At 65.0% G+C, this 18,317-nt stretch overlaps 1 protein-coding gene across 1 annotated transcript in view; it reads left to right on the top strand.

Moving 5' to 3' along the window:
* Nucleotides 1–983: 983 nt before the first annotated feature.
* Nucleotides 984–18,317, top strand: part of Crispld2 (cysteine rich secretory protein LCCL domain containing 2) — a 36,674-nt gene continuing 19,340 nt past the window's right edge. The window contains exons 1-7 of the mRNA XM_003460922.5: nucleotides 984–1,157; nucleotides 10,971–11,278; nucleotides 11,951–12,069; nucleotides 13,493–13,625; nucleotides 13,844–13,959; nucleotides 14,721–14,821; nucleotides 17,816–17,959. Coding sequence (XP_003460970.1) covers nucleotides 11,039–11,278; nucleotides 11,951–12,069; nucleotides 13,493–13,625; nucleotides 13,844–13,959; nucleotides 14,721–14,821; nucleotides 17,816–17,959 — 853 coding nt within the window. The 5' untranslated portion in view covers nucleotides 984–1,157; nucleotides 10,971–11,038. The remainder of the gene's footprint in view (nucleotides 1,158–10,970; nucleotides 11,279–11,950; nucleotides 12,070–13,492; nucleotides 13,626–13,843; nucleotides 13,960–14,720; nucleotides 14,822–17,815; nucleotides 17,960–18,317) is intronic.

Below are 18,317 nucleotides of genomic sequence, written 5' to 3'. Positions count from 1 at the left end.
CCCCAGCACTGAAGGTTCCTTAAGCGCCCTCGTGGAGGCAGAGGTCAGAGGAGCAGAGCTGTGGACATTCCACTGCTGTCCACCCCGAGCCTCGCCCCAGGATGGGCCTGGGAGGAATCCGGCCCTCGCAGCTCCCTCCCTGGCTGGCTGGGCAGCCATGGCCCATAGTCCTCGTCCCTGGCAGTGGCAGCCGAGGGGGCAGAGGTGTCAGCTCAAATCCCAGACCCTCCTCCTCGGGGAGGGCCGAGCCCTCGGGGAAGCGCTTCGTGTCCTCTGTGTCCAGCACCTGCCTGGTGAAACGGGCGGCCAGCGCTGGCGCAGGTGGCTGCAGGTGGGGTGGCCAGGGCGCAGTGTCCCCGGAAGGGTGGCTGGTCCGCGCTCCCCGGGGGTCCCTCCCTCCCTCCCCAGCCCAGGGTTTGCACACGGCCCGGAGCTAGCCCAAGCCAGGCTCTGGCCCTCACGGTCGGCGCAGCGGGGTCGGCGCCCTGCTCCTGCGGAAGGAGCCGACGGGGACCCCGGGGCGCCCCCCAGCCCCTCGAGGGAAGCTCCCCACTGGGCAAAGGTGCTCAGCGCTGGGCACAGGCTCGGCTCGGGCTCCAGCTCCCGGCTGCACGGCGGGCTCACTCCGGCTGCGGGCCCCGCGGACGCGAACACGCGTGTCCCTGCGGCCACGCCTCCGCCCCGCCCCAACCGCGCTCCTCGGGCGGCTCATCTGCCGTCGTCCTGGAGGTCGCTTCCCGAGCCACAGTCTCCACGCGGGTTGCAGACGGTGCGATCTGGAAGGCGCTCAATGAAAACGATTTTTTACGGTCACGGCGCGAAGCCCAGCCCGGACTCGGCGCCCCGCGCCCACTGCGCACGCGCACACCGAGCCCCGGGCGGGGCGTGGCCTATGGCGGGGCAGAGGCTGCACGGCCCAATCAGCGCCGGCGTTCCCCACGGGGGCGTGGCTTCGGTCTACAAGAGGCGGTGCGCGGCCCCGCGGCGCCCACTCGCAGCCCTCGGCGCGTCGGAGCTTCGTGTGCTCGCGTTGCCCACTCGCCAGGCGGGCCGAGCCCGCGCTGCCTGCGCAGACTGCTCCACGCGGGAGGCCGCCAAGCCCCCACTCCGCCGTCCCACGCGGGAGCCGCCGCGAGGTGTGATCGGAGCCCGCGGAGGTAAGCGTGGCGTGGATGCCTCTCGTGCAGCGCGATCTGCGACCCGCTGACCCTGATGCCCAGAGCCGAGTGGCCGGAGGGGATGCCGCTGCGTGGAGCGTGGCGGGCACGGTGGGGAAGGCTGTCGAAGCATGCAGAAGCCTTGCTTTGAGGCCTGTGCATTACAGATGAGGAAACTGAGGCACAGCGACCAAGCCTCTGGGCCAGGACGCTGTTGGGCCGCCTGGCATCAGTCGCTGTTGGCACAGTGTGCTCGCAGAGAACGCTGCTTGCCCTTCTCCTCGGCCCATTGGGGTCCCGTGCGCCCTCAGTGGCGGTGTTCCTGGAAGCTGATGGGCCATGTGGAGGGCTCGAGTTCGGCCCACGCGGGGGGAGCGGCAGGACGTCACAGGCAGGTGCCTCCTGCTCTGTACATCGGTCACGCCTCTTTACGGTGTCATTTGCAACAGACCGGCGAGGTGACTTTTCCCGTCCAGATGGAGAGTCCAGGGCAGGACCGGGGGCTGGAACCCAGCTCTGCTGCCACTAAGGCTCAGGGGCACAGGCTCGAGGGCGGAGGGCAGGCAGTTCCTGCAGTGCGGGGAACACACTTCAGGGGCTCCTTACCCAGAGTGGGCATCGCATGGCCGTCTGCGTGGGAAGCCTTGGGCTGGGGCTGAGGGCACGCTCTGGGTGCTGCAGGGTCTGTGCCCCAGATGGAGAGCTAGACCAGAGCGACTCCATGCAGGGCTGGCCAGGGGACACAGTGGCAGGGGACCCAGTTGGTCCCTGGACACCTTTCAGTCTAAGGATGCATGGCTGGTCTAGAGAGAGAAGCCTATAGAAGGGTGGCGTGTAAATGCCCAGCTCACCCAGCACCCAGGGCCAGGTGTGGACTCCGCTCTGAGCCTGCAAACTCCTTGCCCTGAGGGTGTGGGGAGCCGGCTGCCCCTCGCTGGGTCTGGAGTCTGATGGTGCTGCAGGACGATTGTCTGTCCTGGGCTCTGTGCTGCAGGCATCTGGTGTCTGCTCTGCCACCTCTGGTTGTCTGCATGTTGGGGCGGGGCAGGCAGTGCTGGCTGGGTCGCAGCTGTGGCAGGTGCGAGGCTGGGCATACAGCGCACCTGCAGCACACCTGGGCAGCTGGAGAGCCGAGACCCGGCAAACGGGAGTGCTCGCCCGAGGCACCCTGGCTGGTGTATGGCATCGTCACCCAGGTGGGTCTCTCTGTGGGTCCTGCCTCTCCTGAGACCAGTGTTTGCCTGCTGCCAATGCCCCACCTCTGATGCTGGCTTCCAACAGGGCTGTCGGGCTGGACAGGCGCTCAGGCGGAACAGCTGGGTGCTGCCTGCCGGAAGGGGGCCGGTGAGGGCAGTCTCGGCTTTCCAGGGTGCCCAGCTGACTTGCCTGGAGCTCGTGGAGTGCCTGTGCCCAGCGTGCTCAGGAGGGATGCTCTGGAGATGGCCCTGGGGAGGAGAACCCCGAAGCTCAGGGTGACCCAGGCTGTGCCCAGCGTGCAGTGCTGGGGCAGGTAGCTGGAAGTGCCTGCTGGGCTTCCTAGGAAGGAACAGGTCAGGGCTCGGGTCAGCACTGGCCCTGAAGTGCTGCCCCTGGCTGGGGAGAGCCGGAGGGCAGAGGGTGCACGGGGCTCTTAACACCCAGAGCCACCGGTCGGGGACCCAGGTGGCGGTGATGTGTGATGTGTGTCCGGGGCCGGCCCCCTGCTGACCCTGCCTTCGGAAGCTGGACGCTGCCCTCCCTGTCCCAGCCCCACTTCTGCCCCAGAGGTGCCTCCCTGTCTGCGCTCCAGTCAGGAGGTGTTTTTGTTTTTTTTTCTTACGCAGCCTCCCTGGTTTTTGATGAGTCCCAGATGTGCTCCCGGCGTCACTCGGGGCCGAGGGCTGTCAGGAGGAGGAGGCTCAGCGGCTGTGATCTCACTGTGCGGTGTCTCCGGCTTGTTGGGTTCAGTCGTGCCGGGGATGCGAGGCGCCTGGTGAAGTCCCCAGCGGAGCACGCTGTGTTCTGGGCAGGCTGGGCTGGAGGGGGCCGGACCCTCTTCACTTTTCCTTGCAAAATACTGTTGTGCTAAACTCGTGTGAGCATGAAAATGTGCCACTTAACTCTTGGAAACAGGCGTGTGACCACGCCCACACCCAGTCCCAGAGCGTTCCCATCATGCCAGTCCCCCCTCACAAGGGGACCCTGAACCCAGGACCAGCCAGTCGCATTGCCTCCCCACCCCCGGCAGTCTGGTGCTTTCCCTCAGTGTCACGTTTCCAAGACTGGTCTACCTTGTAACAGAACAGAATGGTATACACAGGACAGGAGAACGTATGTAGTGTGGATGAGACCGTCGCTTCCTTTTCATAGCTGAATAATACTCCACGGGGCAGCCAAAACACAGCTGCTTGTATAGCTTTGTAGTGGCCGCGTGGCTGCCTCCCCCTCAGCCACTGTGGCTCAGCCTGCTGCAAACACCCGTGTGCAAGGCTGTGTGGACGTCTGCCCCACTCCTCTTGGGCTCGTCCCGCGGAGTGGAGTTCTGGGTCCGAGGTGACTGGCCTGTACTCTCTTGTTGGCTCCCATCCCTCTGGGATGAGCCACAGCCCCTCGCCCTGCCTCGGGGAGCCCGGCGTTGGCCTGGCAGCAGTGGCTGGCTGGGAATCCCGCGTGGGACGTGGCTCTGCTCCGTATCTGGCTCGGCTCTTGGCCGCGGGGACTCTCGCCGACGTTCCCGAGGGTGAGGACATCGTGGTCCAGCCAAGGGCGATTTATCTCCGGTTGTTTTGAGCCCTGCGTCAGCTTACACAAAACCACAGAATCAGGGGGAGCGGCCTGACCGAGAGTTTTGCAACTTTAAAAAAAATGGTAAATTACGAAATCCCACATTTTCAATCTCAATTTCTGAATGATGTCCCATGTAGAGAGCAGGGGACGGGAGTCCGGAGGGCAGGAGGAGGGTCCCGCCTGCTCTGAGCCTCAGCCCTGGGTGCTCATGGCGAGGAAGGGCCCGATTCAGCCGCCAGGGCCGGGAGAGCCTGGGGGAGACCCAGGGTGCCTCGGACAGCACCGGGTGGCTGGGAAGGAGGAGGGGGTAGGGGCTGGTGGGGCCCCGGGAAGGCCCCGAGTGGGTAGGGCCTTGGAAGTGGGTGGCCGGGGCCCCCTGGTGTCCAGCTGGGAGGCGGGGGCCACGCGGGGCCCCCTGCACCTGGTTTTACTCCTGTCTCCTTTCCCTGCAGAGGGGACCAGGTTTCTTCACCAGTGACAGAGCCAGATGGCGATCTTTTTAAAGTAAATGTCTTGGAAGGCTCACACTGGAATCCCAGCAGCTGGGAGGCTGAGGCAGGAGGATTGCCCCAAGTCCAAGGCCAGCATGTGCCACATAGCGAGACCCTGTCTCAAAAGCCTAACAAACAAACCCCTAAGTCAATGTCTAGGAGCCCCCCAAAGCTAGCCACTTAAGTAAAAATGCAAAGCAGGTCGACGCAGGAGGGTGGTAAAACCTGGGAGGGGGTTGTGAAGGGCTGGGGTTTGGGGACCCCAGATCCTGATGAGGCTGTGAGAAGGAGAATGGTGGCTCCCAGAGTGGCTCCCAGACCCCCGCAGCTCCCGGGCCCCAAGAGAGACGCAGGCATTCAGTCCCGCACCCAGAACCGTGGGGCCGGAACCTTCTGGGCCGGAACCGTGGGGGGGAGGTGGGGGCTCCTCAAGGCATCCAGCACTTCGGGTGGCGCTCAGGCGTGGTGGGACCCAGCAAGCGCCACCTCCTGTCCCACGCAGGCAGGCGTGGCACTCGAGGGAGCCCCGGCTGCGTCCTGGCACCAAAGCACCAGGCCGCCCATCCGGCTGTTTGGAAGCCTGGCCCCGAGCAGCCGCAGCGTGGCGGCACCCAGTGCCTGAGGCTGGGCACAGCCAACCTCGCTGCATCTTCCCGCTGCCCCGAGCCCCGGCCCTGCAGGAAAGTGCCATTTCCCGGGACCTTGGCCCTCATGTGTGGGGAGGCGGGCACCGGCTGTCTTTCCTTCCTAGATATTTCCAGGGGATCCGGGCCCTGTCCGGAGGACGGAGCACCGTCCAGGTGGGCAGCCCAGGGCGCGTCTGGCTGCTGGCTCGGGGCAGCAGCCCCTGGGCTGGCCAGGCAGGGCCATCTCTGCTGGGTGCTGAGGGCAGCCGCAGGGATCCGCGCACCCCTGGGGCTGTGCCTGCCTCTCCTGATCCTTCTTCCAGCAGCCTGGACGGCTGCCCGTTCAGGTGGCGGTGCTGCCAGCCGGAGGTTACCGTGGTGCAGAAGTGTGTGCGAGGGATTTTTTGTCCCTGTGCCTGGGACAGTTTTCTCAAGGAGGAGACTACGCAGTGGGGCAGCCGGTGAAGCCCCTCAGGCCTCCCCGCAGCCCCGGCCGAGGGAAACCATTTCCCACCCCGTCCCGGCACAGGGCACAGGCTGCCTCCTGGCTGAAACCCCGAGCCCCGAGTAATGGATCATGAGCATCACAACCCATTTGCTGGGGGCCCCAGCACCCCGTTCCCGGTCCCACCCAGGTGCGACCTCTCCAGCCTGTACCCTCCAGCCCCTGGCCTGCAGCTCTGTCTCCCGGAGGCCTCTTGACCCCAGCGTGGCTGCTGGGCACCCACTCAAAGGATCCCGAGGCTGCCTGGCGCTGGCCCTGGGACTTCCATCTTGGAGAGGCTGTGTCCCTGACTCAGCCCGTGGGGCACCCTGAGTGCACCCCGAGGAGAAGGCAGACAAATGGCTCTGGCGCCCAGCCTGAGAAGCATTTTTGTGTGTGACCTGTGCCTCCTCCCTGCCCAGCCTGCTGTGTCGGTGACAGGCCCTCTGGGTGGCCCTCAGCCCTGGGACTGAATTCGAATCCAGGCCTGAGCCCGGGCCAGCTGGTCCTCTTCTTCCCGTGGCTCCAAGGTGCCCTGTCCTTCTGCAGAGCTGGCTGGGGACCTGGTGTCCAGGGAGGCAGGGGAGCTGGGAGGATTCGGACGGCTCCCCGGGCCGTCTGAGGGCTGCTCTTAACGGAGCATCCCGGCTTGTCTGGAATGTGTCTGGTTTCTTTCTAGCTTTGACAAAGTAGGTTAAGTGAGCGGTGAGGGGTTGTGCTGCTCCTCCTGCTTGGAATTCCGCCGCGGGAAAGCGGACCCAGTGGGCGGCCAGCGTCTTGGTTGTGGGGAGGCTGGGGCACGGCTGGCAAGGCGAGGGGCCAGCCTGTCGCCTCCCTCGGGCCTGGCCCCGGGCCTGCTGCCTGCTTTAGGAAGGGACGGGATCTGGAGGCCGAGACGGCTGCCCCCTGTCTGGGCGCCCGGGGTGGTAACGGGATGTCCTGCCCGCCCCGGGGATCTTCCCGCCACGGCCTCATTCCTGGAATTTCTGGGTGGTTTGTGGGGAGGACTGGGCTCTGCCCTCCGCCTCTCTCGGCCTGCGAATGCTGTGAGGAAGAGCAGAGCCCAGGGAAGCCCGGCCAGGGTCAGCTGCCACTCGCCGTCAGGGCCCGGGGCTGGCACCGCCTGCTGTGTTGGGCATCGCCCACCGTGTGTGCAGTCACATTGCCAGTGAACAGAGCGACCCTTCTGTGTGGCCACCAGGAGGGGCTTGTCTTTTTTGAGCCTCAGTTTCCTCGTCTGTGGAATGGGTGATAAGGGCAGTGACCCCATCCTTGTGTGCAGAGAGGCTGTGGACTACACCACGTCCCAGTTACTACCCGCATCCCGATGTTGCCTCTGCCCCCGGGACAGCTGGCGCCGGTCGTGTCCACAGAGTGGATCCGGGGACTCGGGGGAGAGGCAGGTGGTGACAGCCGGCAGCCAGGGTGCTCAGCCCGGCTGGGGATGCCATGGGCCGTCCACACAGAGCGCACAGAGTTACGAGAGGGGACAGGGTGGCATGCACAGGTGGCCCTGAGGTGTCATCGCCATCAGCGTGAGCTGTCGAGGACCCACACGGCCAGCGCAGGGCCACCCTGAGCCCGGCTCGGCCTCAGGTCTGCTCCCCAGTCTTCTCCCGGGGTCGGGCACATGGACACGGGCTTTTGTGAAGGCCGAGGCTGGAGAGAACGGAGCCGTCACAGTCTGCAGCGCTGTCTCGGCCTCCCAAAGTCCTCCCGTGGGCGCTGTGGGTGCCACCCGGGGTCTCCATGAGCCATCACTGCAGCAGGCTGCCGATGCCGCTCACGGTCACTCCCTCCGCGGCCCAGAGAGGCTGCAGGCTGTGAGGCACAGCGCTGGGCCTTGAGCCCGGTCTCTTCCCTGAGAGCCCCGGCTGCTGTCAGCACGGGAGGGAGCTGTGAGTGGTGGCCCGTGTGTAAGTCAGCTCAGTCCCAGGAGGCTGAGGCAGGCGGCTGTGAAGCTGAGGGCAGCCCTGGCTGCAGAGCGAGTTCTGGGTAACATAGCAAGACCTTATCTCAAAAAAACAAAAACCAAACCCAACCCCAAACAAGCAAAAAGGGGAAGAAGGAGAGGAGGAGGAGGAGGAGGAGGAGGAGGACTCAGAAACCCCACGTAGGCCTTATATGGCTCTTCTGATCTAGCCGAGAGGAGAGCTGTACTTTCGTCCCCTAAATATTTACTGAACAGCCACTTCTCAGACGCTGGCAGCTCAGCACTGAGCAGGCGCCGGCTTCCAGAAAACAGCCCAGGGCGTGCAGGAGCGAATCTGCCCGCCGGCCCGAGGGACGCGGTGCAGAGGCCGACCTCCACATCCGGCAGCTTTCCCAACAGGGAACGCAGCCGCGCCATGATGCAACAGTGACCCTTCCTGCCGCCTCCCTGCACGACCAGTGCGACAGTGGCCTCGTCGCTGAGGGACCCTGGCTAGATCTGGAGCACAGGAATTCGCCAGCCCCCGTGTGCACGGCCCTGTGGTGGTGGGCAACAGCGGGCAGCGGTGTGTTGCAAGCCCCGAGCTGGAGGCTGCTGTGCGGCCTCCCCGACCCCGGTGTCCACTGGCCCAGGCTCGTGTGCTTGAGCTGGGGCAGCCAGAGGCTGCTGCCTGGCAGGGCTACCTCACAGCATGCCCAGTCCGACGTGGCCTCTGCAGCCAGTGGAGCTCACGGTGGGGAAGCCAGAGGTGCAGAGGGCACTGCACTGGGCCCTGCTGGGCACAGACCACACGTGCCAGGGTCACTTGAGGTTTCCAAGTCAGAATCCGTACAGAGAAGAGAGGAGGCTCCCCCACCCTTCATCCGGAGCTCGGTCTGGGTTCAGTCGTGGTCCTGTCAGTCACACGTCTACACCCGACACCGGACACGGACACGGACACACAAGCACAGGGGCTGTAGATCTGTGAGTCACACACAATATATGCACATGTAGTTTTCTTTCTGTTTGCCGTGCTGAGGATGAAACTCAGGGCCTTGGGGTGCGGGCAGGTGCCTCCCCTGTCTCCAGCCGTGTTTTAGGACTTACATAAATCCTATCAGCAGCACAGCACAGTATTCTACAGCTGGCTTTCAGACAGCCGCTGTGTTTTGTGTTCACTACTGCTGACGCACAGACCTGAACGTTCCTCTTACCTGCAGTCTAATACCCCCACCCCGACTCACCACTGCCCTGGCCAGTGCCCTGTGCCCTGTGAGCTGTGCATGTTTGCCTGGACGGTCACAGCAGAGTCACACGGGCAGCGTGGTGGTGCCCATCCTGCTGCAGCACAAGTGACACAGCTCTAGGACGTGTAACGTCAGGGCACGGCAGTGACGTCGGCCCTGTCCTCCCTGGTCTCGCCCTGCGTCAGTGTGCTGTTGGTGCCTCTTTCCCAGCCCGGCCTGTGCAGCCAGGATGTGCATATATGGTGGGTGACCAGCCCGAGAGACCGGGGCTCCGAGAAGCTCTTGGTTTCTTTCCCAGCAGTGCCGGCGAGCACACAGAGTCCTCCCTGCCTGTCCCAGCTCTGGCCTACAGAGGCGGCCTCCTGGGACAGCGGCACCAGCGTACTACAAAGGGGCGGCCCCTCCTGCGACGCAGGCCAGGTCGGGACCTTGGAGAGGCTCCCGGGGTCGGGCCGGGGGCCACAGCATTCCCAGAGCTCCTTGGCTCCCACTGCACCGCCTGGTGCCAAGGCTCTGCTTCCTGGAATGCCCGTCTCGGCCTCTGTCCTTGCCCCTGACGTGGGAGTCCTGCCCCCCAGGACACCCTCCTGCGGCCACCAGCCTGACAGGCAGAGCCCGGGCTTTTGCAGGACAAGGATGGGGCGATGCCAGGGGCAGCTCCAGGTGGGAGAGACCCTGGGTGTCTTTGGTCAGCCTTCTTCCCTGGCTGGGTTTGGGTGTCCTCCTCTGTCCCCAACCCAGCCCTGCTCTCCTGGAGGCCAGGGCCAGTGTCATCCAGCAGAGCTCAGGCCACTGGGTGCTCGCAATGCCCCACGGGAGTTGAGGACCCCTGGGCATCCCCTCTTGTCTTTCTGTGCCCCTAGCAGATGTGACAGCCTGGGTCCTGTGGTGTGTGCTCTGTAGCATGAGACTGGGCCCAGGGACGGCAGCCCTCAGAGCTGTCCTGCCTCCACGTATCTCCACTTAGTGACCTGGGCTGGTCCTGCTGTCCCTGCGGCCTCCATGTCCTTCCCTGTGAGACGGGGTGACAACACCCCAGCCCCTGGGTTACGGGGATGATGGGAAAGCGGCTGGCTAGGACAGGCTGGAGCAGTCGGGGTTCTGGAGGACCGAGAGGTCCAGGAGGCCCAGCCTGAGCCCAGGGCATCCGAGCACCGAAGGCATCGGTCAGCAAGTCCAGGGCAGCCAGGGAGCCTTGGCAACTGCACAAGACGCCCCCTGAGCAGCCAGGGTGCCCATCCCTGGCCCAGCCCCGTGTCCATCAGGGCGGCTTCCGGGAAGGCACCTGGGCTGCGGCTCCAGGGCGGACGGGAAGGTTGGACTCCAGGGCCAGCATCTTCCCTCTGTCCCCCCAGCCCTGGCATTGGCTTCGTTGCCTGCAGGACATCGGGGCTGACTCTGGCAGACTGGCAGCCCTCGGCCTGGGTGTGGCCTGTGGCAGGGAGTCTCTGGTGTGGGCAATGGTATCAGCTACCTCTGTGGGCCACTAACTACTTTGGGGAGCCACTAACTGCTTGTGTGAACCACTAACCTCCCCCGTGAGCCACTCACTACCTCCAAGGGTCCTTAGCTACCCTGTGAGCCACCGCCCGTGTGGCGGGTCAGCCCCAGTGTGTGTGTCAGGCTCCCTGCTGGATGGACACCAGGAGACCGCGCAGCGTTAAGTGCTGCCCCGGTCCCTTTTCTATGGCAGCTTATAAAGAGCTTACTGGCTCCAGAGGCCAATGTCCAGGACCGTGGCCGTGGCATGGGACCCAGCAGGGGTGTCTCCCGCTGAGACTGTACCATCCCTTCTTACCGAGCCTCGGCCCGCCTACCTGACCTCAGCTACTCCGCATGGCTCCCAAGGGCCTCGCCCCTCACGCCATCAGTGTGCCGTGGGGTCTGGGAGGATGCAGCAGGGGCCACACTGAGCTGACCGCCCAGCAGCCTGCCGCCAGCTCACCTGTAAACTGAGCCCGACGTCCCAGGGACCAGATGTGCTGTGACCTGGGCTCACGGTGCGTCCTCCAGTGACGTGGGATGACTTCATGGGACCTGGCTGGGTCCTGATAAATGAACCATGGCTCGGGCTCAGGTGCTGTGATGGCCAGAGAGCTCGGCCCCAGGACCCCATCCGCCTGGGGTGGCTCTCAGCCAGAACCCTGGGTCTGCACCCCAGCTCCGCCCTCCCTGTCATCCGGGCGCTGGTCATGTAGCCCCTGTGTACCTCGGTTTCCCCCTCTGCAAAGTGGGGAGGAGCGCTGTTGCTGTGGCCGGCTCAGCACCCACGTCTGCTTCCTTCCAGAGCCCGCACCCAGCTGCCCCGAAGCCCAGGCTGCCGGCCTCCCCCGGTCCTCGAGTGGGTGTGTGACCATGAGCTGCAACCCAAGTGCCATCCTCCCCCTGGGGCTGGCGCTGCTGGTTTGCAGCGCCCAGGGCTTCCTCCTGCTCAACGGGACTGAGCTGCAGGAGCTGCTGGGCCGGTACCGGCAGGAGGAGCCACACGTCCGTACACGCAGGGCAATCCCCCGGGAGGATCGAGAGGAGATCCTGAGGCTGCACAACCAGCTTCGAGGCCAGGTGTCCCCGCCCGCCTCCAACATGGAGCACATGGTGAGTCACCGCCCCGACACGGGCGCAGCCCCCTTCTCCTCCACGGCCACGCGTGAAGGCGGCCTGGCAGCCAGTGCTTTCGTGGCACCTCTGTCACTGTGTGACCACAACATCCCCTCGGCCAGTGAGCCTCAGTTTCTCCCTCACGTGGTTCCCGTCACAGTGAGACCAGAGGCTGTCGTGAGATGCCGGCTGTGCGTCTGTCCCAGCCCCTGTCCCTGTCTTCCCGAGGGGTGAGGTGCAGCTGAGTTCACGAGACGTGGGGGTGGGAGGTGGGGCAGCCCCTGGGGCCCAGCACCCCCAGCCTCCGCTCCTGGACCTCGGGCATGTGGTCACCCTTGCATGATGTCCTCTGTCTGGGATGTCTTCGCCTCAGGGTTCTGCACACATGGCAGCGGTAGCTTGCATGACAGAAGAAGTCAATTTCCTTTTTGTGTTTTGATTTTCGAGCCGAGGTCTTGCTGTATACCCTAGGCTGGCTTTGAACTTGCAGCGATCCTCCTGCCTCAGCCTCTCGAGTGCGGAGATTTTAGGCTGTGCTGCTGGGTGTGGGTTTCATTCTAACGAGGGGGAAGCTCCTGCCTGTGAGCAGCCACTTCTGTCTCCGCACCCCGAGAGCTGTGCTGGAGCCCGAGCTGTCATCTTTACTTGGCCCGTCTCCCTTCCCCGCAGACCTGGGATGAGGAGCTGGAGCGGTCGGCGGCAGCGTGGGCCAGGGAGTGCATCTGGGAGCACGGGCCCACCAGCCTGCTGGTGTCCATCGGGCAGAACCTGGCCGTGCACTGGGGCAGGTGAGAGCCGCGTGCCTGTCTGTGTCCAGAGAGGGCTGGGGATGGGGAGCAGAAGCATCCATCGAGGTGGCAGGTGGGGAAACCAAGGCTGGGTGCCAGGAACACTTGCAAGTAATCGGCCGCCTCCCCAGCGCCGCAGCTCGGGCCGGCCGGAGGGAGCCGGGTGCAGTGTCCCTCTCCACGTCTGGTCTCATGGCTCTTCACCCTCTGGCAGTGTGGACAGCTGCCCACTACCACAGTGACCAGCCCAGCACAGAGAGCCGGGCCCTGTGCTCTCACCCAGAGAGGCCAAGCCCCCTACCGGGGCTCAGGGTCATCTCAGTGACCACAGCCAGGACCGCGGCTTGTGGCCTGTGGAGACGGAGTGCCTAGGGCCCTGAATTCACATCTGCACCACTGACCCCCGGGCCCTGGGCCGCCCTCCACATCGCCCTGCTCCCGGAGGCTGGGCTGGCCCAGCCACCTGTCACTGCAGCCGGAGTCCTCTGTCACTCTGTGCCTGGCTGCATCCCTGCCTGGCATCCCACACTGGCCTGAGCAGCCGCACCGTCCTTAGGGTGACTGCAGCCTGGCAGGTGTCACTGAGGGCGAAGGGGGGTAGCCTCCCTGAAGTGTCCGGCGGGCTGCAGGTGGCATCACGGCTCAGCTCAGTGCCCACGAGCTGCACTCCTCCAAGGGATTGGCGGGTGCCCACGGACCTCTCTGTGGCTGCAGCTGCAGTCCAGAGCCCCTGGCACAGCGCCCGCCTCCGCCTCCCCACACCGGCGTCCAGGCTGTGTCCTGCAGGGCTGGCTCTCTGCCCCAGGCCCGTGGGCTTCTTGGCCTCCGCCTTTGTCTCGGGATCCAGTGCTGGCTCGGGGCTGCCCGAGGAGGTCACGGTGCTTCCGCTTGGTCATGGTCACATGCCGGAGTCTCCTCTGAGCGGCCCTGGCTGCATCCCTGACCTTACTGACCAAGCCCTTAGCTCAGGGTCTCAGTGGCCAGGGCTCCTCTGCCTGCTGACCTCATAGTGTCCAGCGCAGTCTGTCCCTTCCTTGCTCGGCTGTGTGGGGAAGCCACCTTGTTCACGCTGGTGACGGTGCCACCAGGGATCTGCACCTGGCTTATCATCTCCTCTCATTAAAATAAAGCCATGTGGGGCCCCCCTGGCTGGCCTGTGGGGCCAGGAAGGGGCGGAGACTGTGTGGTGCCCACAGAGGACATCCAGGGGCAGGCGTGGCCAACAGCCCCAGCCTTGTGGCCCCCGTGGGGCTGGACAGGGTCAGGTCCCCACCAGTCAGAAGCGTTCACCAGCCCAGCTGCTGCATCGCCCCGCAACCCCACTCCTGCAACCCAGAGGCTGAGGGCACCTCTGCAGTGGCCACGGCAGGGCGTTTCCCAGGCAGGTGCGCGGTGGCCGGGTTGTGACACCCTCTCCCCGCAGGTACCGCTCGCCCGGCTTCCACGTGCAGTCGTGGTACGACGAGGTGAAGGATTACACCTACCCCTACCCCCACGAGTGCAACCCCTGGTGCCCTGAGCGGTGCTCGGGGGCCATGTGCACCCACTACACGCAGGTAAGGGGTGCCCGGCCTGCTCCCCAGGGCTTCTCTCCTCCTCCGCAGGCCTTTCACACAGCAGGCTGGAGGCCCCAGGTGCTGCTGGGCAGCGTCCTCCAACGGGTCTCTGTTCCCACGTGCGCCCTGCCAGGCCTCCACGTGTGCCAGCCTCCTCGTGTCCCTGGGGTGCCCACCCCTCGTTCACGATGCGACGCGAGCATGTGTTGCTTTTGCAGATTGTCTGGGCCACCACCAACAAGGTGGGCTGCGCCGTGCACACCTGCCCCCAGATAGACGTCTGGGGTGAGATCTGGAAGAACGCGGTCTACCTGGTCTGCAATTATTCCCCGAAGTGAGAGCCCCTTGGGGCGCGTTTGCCTGCGGGGGAGGAGCAACGCAGAGCCGCTTCCACAGGGGGGGCTTCCCCTCTGCTCAGGGAGTGGGGTGATCTCTGTGGGGGCCACAGCAGTCCGAGGAGCACGTCCCATCTCTCCCAAGAGACACAGCTCTGTGCCATCTGGGTCCCACTTGGGGGATTCATCCTAGGGCCCCTGCCCGCCCCCATGAGTCCCAGGCCAGCCTGAGTAGAGCAGAGGGTGGGTGTCTGCAGCGGGGTCAGGGCACTGCCCCCTGTGCCTGAAGGTGGGTGCCCAGCTGTGGCCCTGCCCTGCTCCACCACCCTGGGATGTGTGTGTTCCCTGGGGCTGGGGAGCCCAGGCCACAGAAGGGCCGGTGTCCCGCGGCTGTATGCAGTTCGCACCCCCGGCACCAGTGGGCCATCCCTGCCCTGCCAGAGGAGCGGTCAGAAGTTGGCACAGGCCAGGCCTCTTCATTTAACCCCGGTTGTGAATAGCCCTGACTTTATGCCCTGGCCCCTGTCGGAGCTTGATTTGCAGGGGAGGAGCAGAGGCCAGGGCTGGGGACACTGGCCCAGGCCACCCTGGGACCTGTGCTTCAGCGGGGCCTGACAGGGCTGAGGGACTCAGCTCCCTAATTCCCGCGGCCTCCTCTTGGCCTGGGGTGTCACCCTCGCTGCCGGCTGGGACCCTGCTGGGGCTGCCACAGGTGGGTGGGATGAGGGCTCCTCCTGACGTGGTTCTGGTCTGTCCCCAGAGGAAACTGGATCGGAGAAGCCCCCTACAAGAGCGGCCGGCCCTGCTCCGAGTGCCCGCCCAGCTATGGGGGGGGCTGTCGGAACAACCTGTGTTACCGAGGTAGGCCAGGCCCCCCTCCCTGCACCACCTCTGTGGGCTCCTCCACACCTGCTTTGTGGGCAGAGCCTGAGACCCCACCCCCGGTGCCCTCTGGCCAGGCTCCCAGAGGAGCTGGTGTCCACGTGCCAGGGCCAGGCTGCTTCCTGTGCCCTTGATCCCAGTGCCTCTGAGCACGTAACTTCCTGTCCCCGGGACTGTGTCCTCAGCGCTGGAGTCTGCTGGCAGCTGAGGCTCCCGGTGGGCACTGTGTGGCCTGTACTGGCCCTGGGCACAGCGCCCTCCTGCCTGGCTCACCCTGGCCCATCACCGTAGTTCTGCTTTTCATGCTGCTGTATGTGATATACAGGTTTCCTGCCCAGAGCTCTCCCATGTCTCGGGCCTGCCCTGTCCCAGGAGGGGCGTGGCAGGCCAGGAACCTGTCCACGTGGCTCTGTCCCAGGCTTGGTGATGGCCAAGAGGCCTTGCAGGATGGTGGGCCGCTGGGATGAACACTGTGCCCATGCCTTCGGGGGCTGCAGGGTCAGCTGCGGGCCAGAAGCAGATCCAGGGGCTCCAGGAGGCCCCATGCTCTGCTCCTAGCCAGCTGTCCTGCCCTCTCTGCCCACCCTGGGGACAGCAAGAGGGTGGGGGCAGAGGGAGGAGTCATCCCGACACCTGGCACAGTGGACCCTGCCCTGCCCCTGGGCCCGCCTGGAGCTCAGACACCCCTGCCCTGCCCGCCGGGACCTCACCACCCCAGACACCTGGGAATCCTGTCACCTTGTGGCTGCGCTCCAGGCCTTGGCCGCTTCGGGTGTGGCCTGCGGGTTTGAGTGAATCCTGCCCACAGAGGCCCATTTTCGGAAAACAAACCCACACGGCGGCCTCAGGTTCCAGTTTACCCAGGAAGGCGCTCCGTGTACCTGGTTCTGTGTTTTTTGGTGGAAAATGCCCAGCTCCCCTGGCAGGCTCCGGATTCTCTTAGCTGAGCGTACAGAAAGTCTTCCCGGAGCGCCTGACCCCTAAGCTGCTTGGCAAGGCTGACCCGACCTGCTGTGGTGACCGGGGATTGCGGATCAGGGAGGCCGAAGGCGGCTCCCTCCCCGGGCCCCCCAAGTGGGATGGGGGCGGGCGGGGGCTTGGGAGGGTAGAGCTCGGCCCCCTGCCTGGCTGCTCCCCGCTGTGGGGGCTTGGGGTGCTCCTTGCGCTTCTCCGAGCCTCGGTTTTCTTCCTGGGTGTGGGGCACCAGGCTGGGTTGGGGACATTTTTCCTCGGGGTTTAGCAGATGGCTCAGAGCTTTCTTGCCGGTTTTAGGGCCAGGAAGACACACACACAGCGCGATGCTCAGGGCCTGGGGCATCGAGGAGGCCTGGTCACTGCCCTGAGGGGTGGGGGACAGGCTGGGCCTGGCAGGCCAGCGCCCCTCTTCTGACGTGTGCATCTGAGGGCATACAACAAGCCCTCAGAGGGCCTGCGGCTCCTCCAGACTGGTGGCAGCCAGAGAAGCCTGCAATTACGCGTGCACAAGCTGCCGTGGAAAGCTGCCGGGCCCACCCCCGAGGCCACTGGGCTCCCCACAGAGGCCACGCTGAATGGCCGCATTGATGGCCCGGGGCCAGGGCTCTCTGGGATCGCGCCCTGGGGCTCTGTGGATTGTGCCCACCAGTTTTCCATGAGGACAGAATTCTCGGGGTGTGGATGACCCACACTGTGTGGCCAGGGGTCTGCTGGGCCTTGGGACCCGGGTGCTGTGTGAGCCTGGATGTGGGGCTCACAGTGGGTAGCAGCTGGGGTGGCTGCTGGCCTCGCTGGGATCCTGATAGATCTGGGTGTGGGGTCCACTGCTGCAGTCCAAGCACTCTGGGAGGCTGAGGCAGGAGGATGGCAACTTTGTTGAAGGCCAGCCTGGGCACTTAGTGAGCCCGAGGAAACTCGACTCAATGCAAAGGCCAGAGGCTGGGGAGGTGCGGCCCTTCCGAGCTGGAAACGTCCCACGACCTTGGGGTCCAGGGGTGCAAAGGCCGTACCCTGTGCACATGGGACGTAAAATTCAGCGGTCCCTTCTCTGGCTGCCCAGCCACAGCACGAATTGGCTGCGAGGGAATCGAGCAGGCTGTGGCCTGCAGACCTGCCCACCGGGCCAGCGGTGCCCGCTCTGGGCTCGGTTACAGCCAGCTGGGCTGGGCTGTGCTGTTCGGTGGTTCAGGCTGAGAGCTGCATTTCTGACTTAGGACGCTCTCAGCGGCCGGGGGGCTTTGTCGGGAAGGGGCCGGCGGGAAGGCCGGGGGCTGGGAGGGAAGGACCCACTGTGCCCCCCAGCCCTGCCGACCTCCCACCCCAGCCCACCTCCGAGCTGGCATCTGGATGGATTTGCCTAGGGGCGTCCTGGGGGTTTGAGGCCAGCTCGTGGGGGGCAGTTCATGGTCAGCCTTCGCAATGAAAATGAAGGTCAATTCTGGCTATTTGACCTGTTAATTAAAATGCCTTAGAGCACTGGGATGGTGCTTGTGGCTGGAGAAATGGGACCTTTTGATGTCCCTGCTGGGCAGAAGATTGGGACCAGAGGGTCGTGTGCCCGGCAGCTCCCGTGGCGTTGGCCAGCCCAGCTCTAGGTAGAGACCGGGTTGAGTTGGCCACGGGGTCCCCCCGTGCAGGCTGGAGAAGGGTGCAAAGCCTGCTGGTGTCGAGGTACAGTGGGGGCCTGCCTGTGACACAGGTCCTTTGACCCTCCTCCTGCTGGAGGGGCTCTCAGGGGCAGAGGGACCTTGGGGGCAGCGGCGGCTTTGGGTGGGTACCCAAGGGGGAGTCTTGCAGCTGCCTGTCCAGCAGTGACCCGGAAGGTTCCGTCCATGGCGAGCGGGCTCCGTCTGACCCGCTTTCCAAGTGTCCCAGCCCTGTTCCTGAAGCGAATCTTTGTAAAACCAAACCTCAGACAACCTCAGACACTGCTCTTTGCCGCCTCAAAGTGCGTTTCTGTTGAAGCTCAGCCTCTCTTTCCTCCCTGGCCCGGTGCAGAGGAGGCCCGCCCCACCACGCCCGAGACAGAAGACATGAACGAGGTGGAGACGCCCTCGGCCCCTGACGAGACGCACGTCTGGGCCCAGCCCAGAGCGGTCAAGCCCACGAAGCCCCGGAAGAGCCCTCAGGTCACCTACATGAGTGAGTGGCCGTCCCCTGCCTGGGGAGGCAGGAGGGTTGAGGGTCTCTAGGCCGACAAGGGGGGCAGGGAGGCCAGGGCACAGCCCTGCTCTGTCCCTGCAAGTGGTAGTTTCAAGGCATCAAAGGCCAGCGTTAGTGGAAAGTGACAGCCTTACCGGGAGGTGTTTGCCTGCCTCGGGAGGGGACCCGGCTGTCATCTGCTCCTCCGCACCGGGGTGGGCACAGGGCCCGTGATGCTCCGAGGTCACCCGTGCTCCCTGGGCTCTGGCGAGTGGGAGATGAGTGCTCTTCCCAGCTTCCGGAACTCCCGGACACAGGCTGTCCCCTGCGAGCCCTCTGTCCTCCACCGCCCCAGCAC

The sequence above is a fragment of the Cavia porcellus genome, unplaced genomic scaffold, assembly GCF_034190915.1.
Source record: "Cavia porcellus strain 051 isolate PalLab524CR breed Dunkin Hartley unplaced genomic scaffold, mCavPor4.1 scaffold_4, whole genome shotgun sequence".
Classification (NCBI taxonomy): domain Eukaryota; kingdom Metazoa; phylum Chordata; class Mammalia; order Rodentia; family Caviidae; genus Cavia; species Cavia porcellus.
The sequence above is the reverse complement of the archived record's forward strand: the minus strand, read 5'-3'. Positions and strand labels throughout refer to the sequence as shown.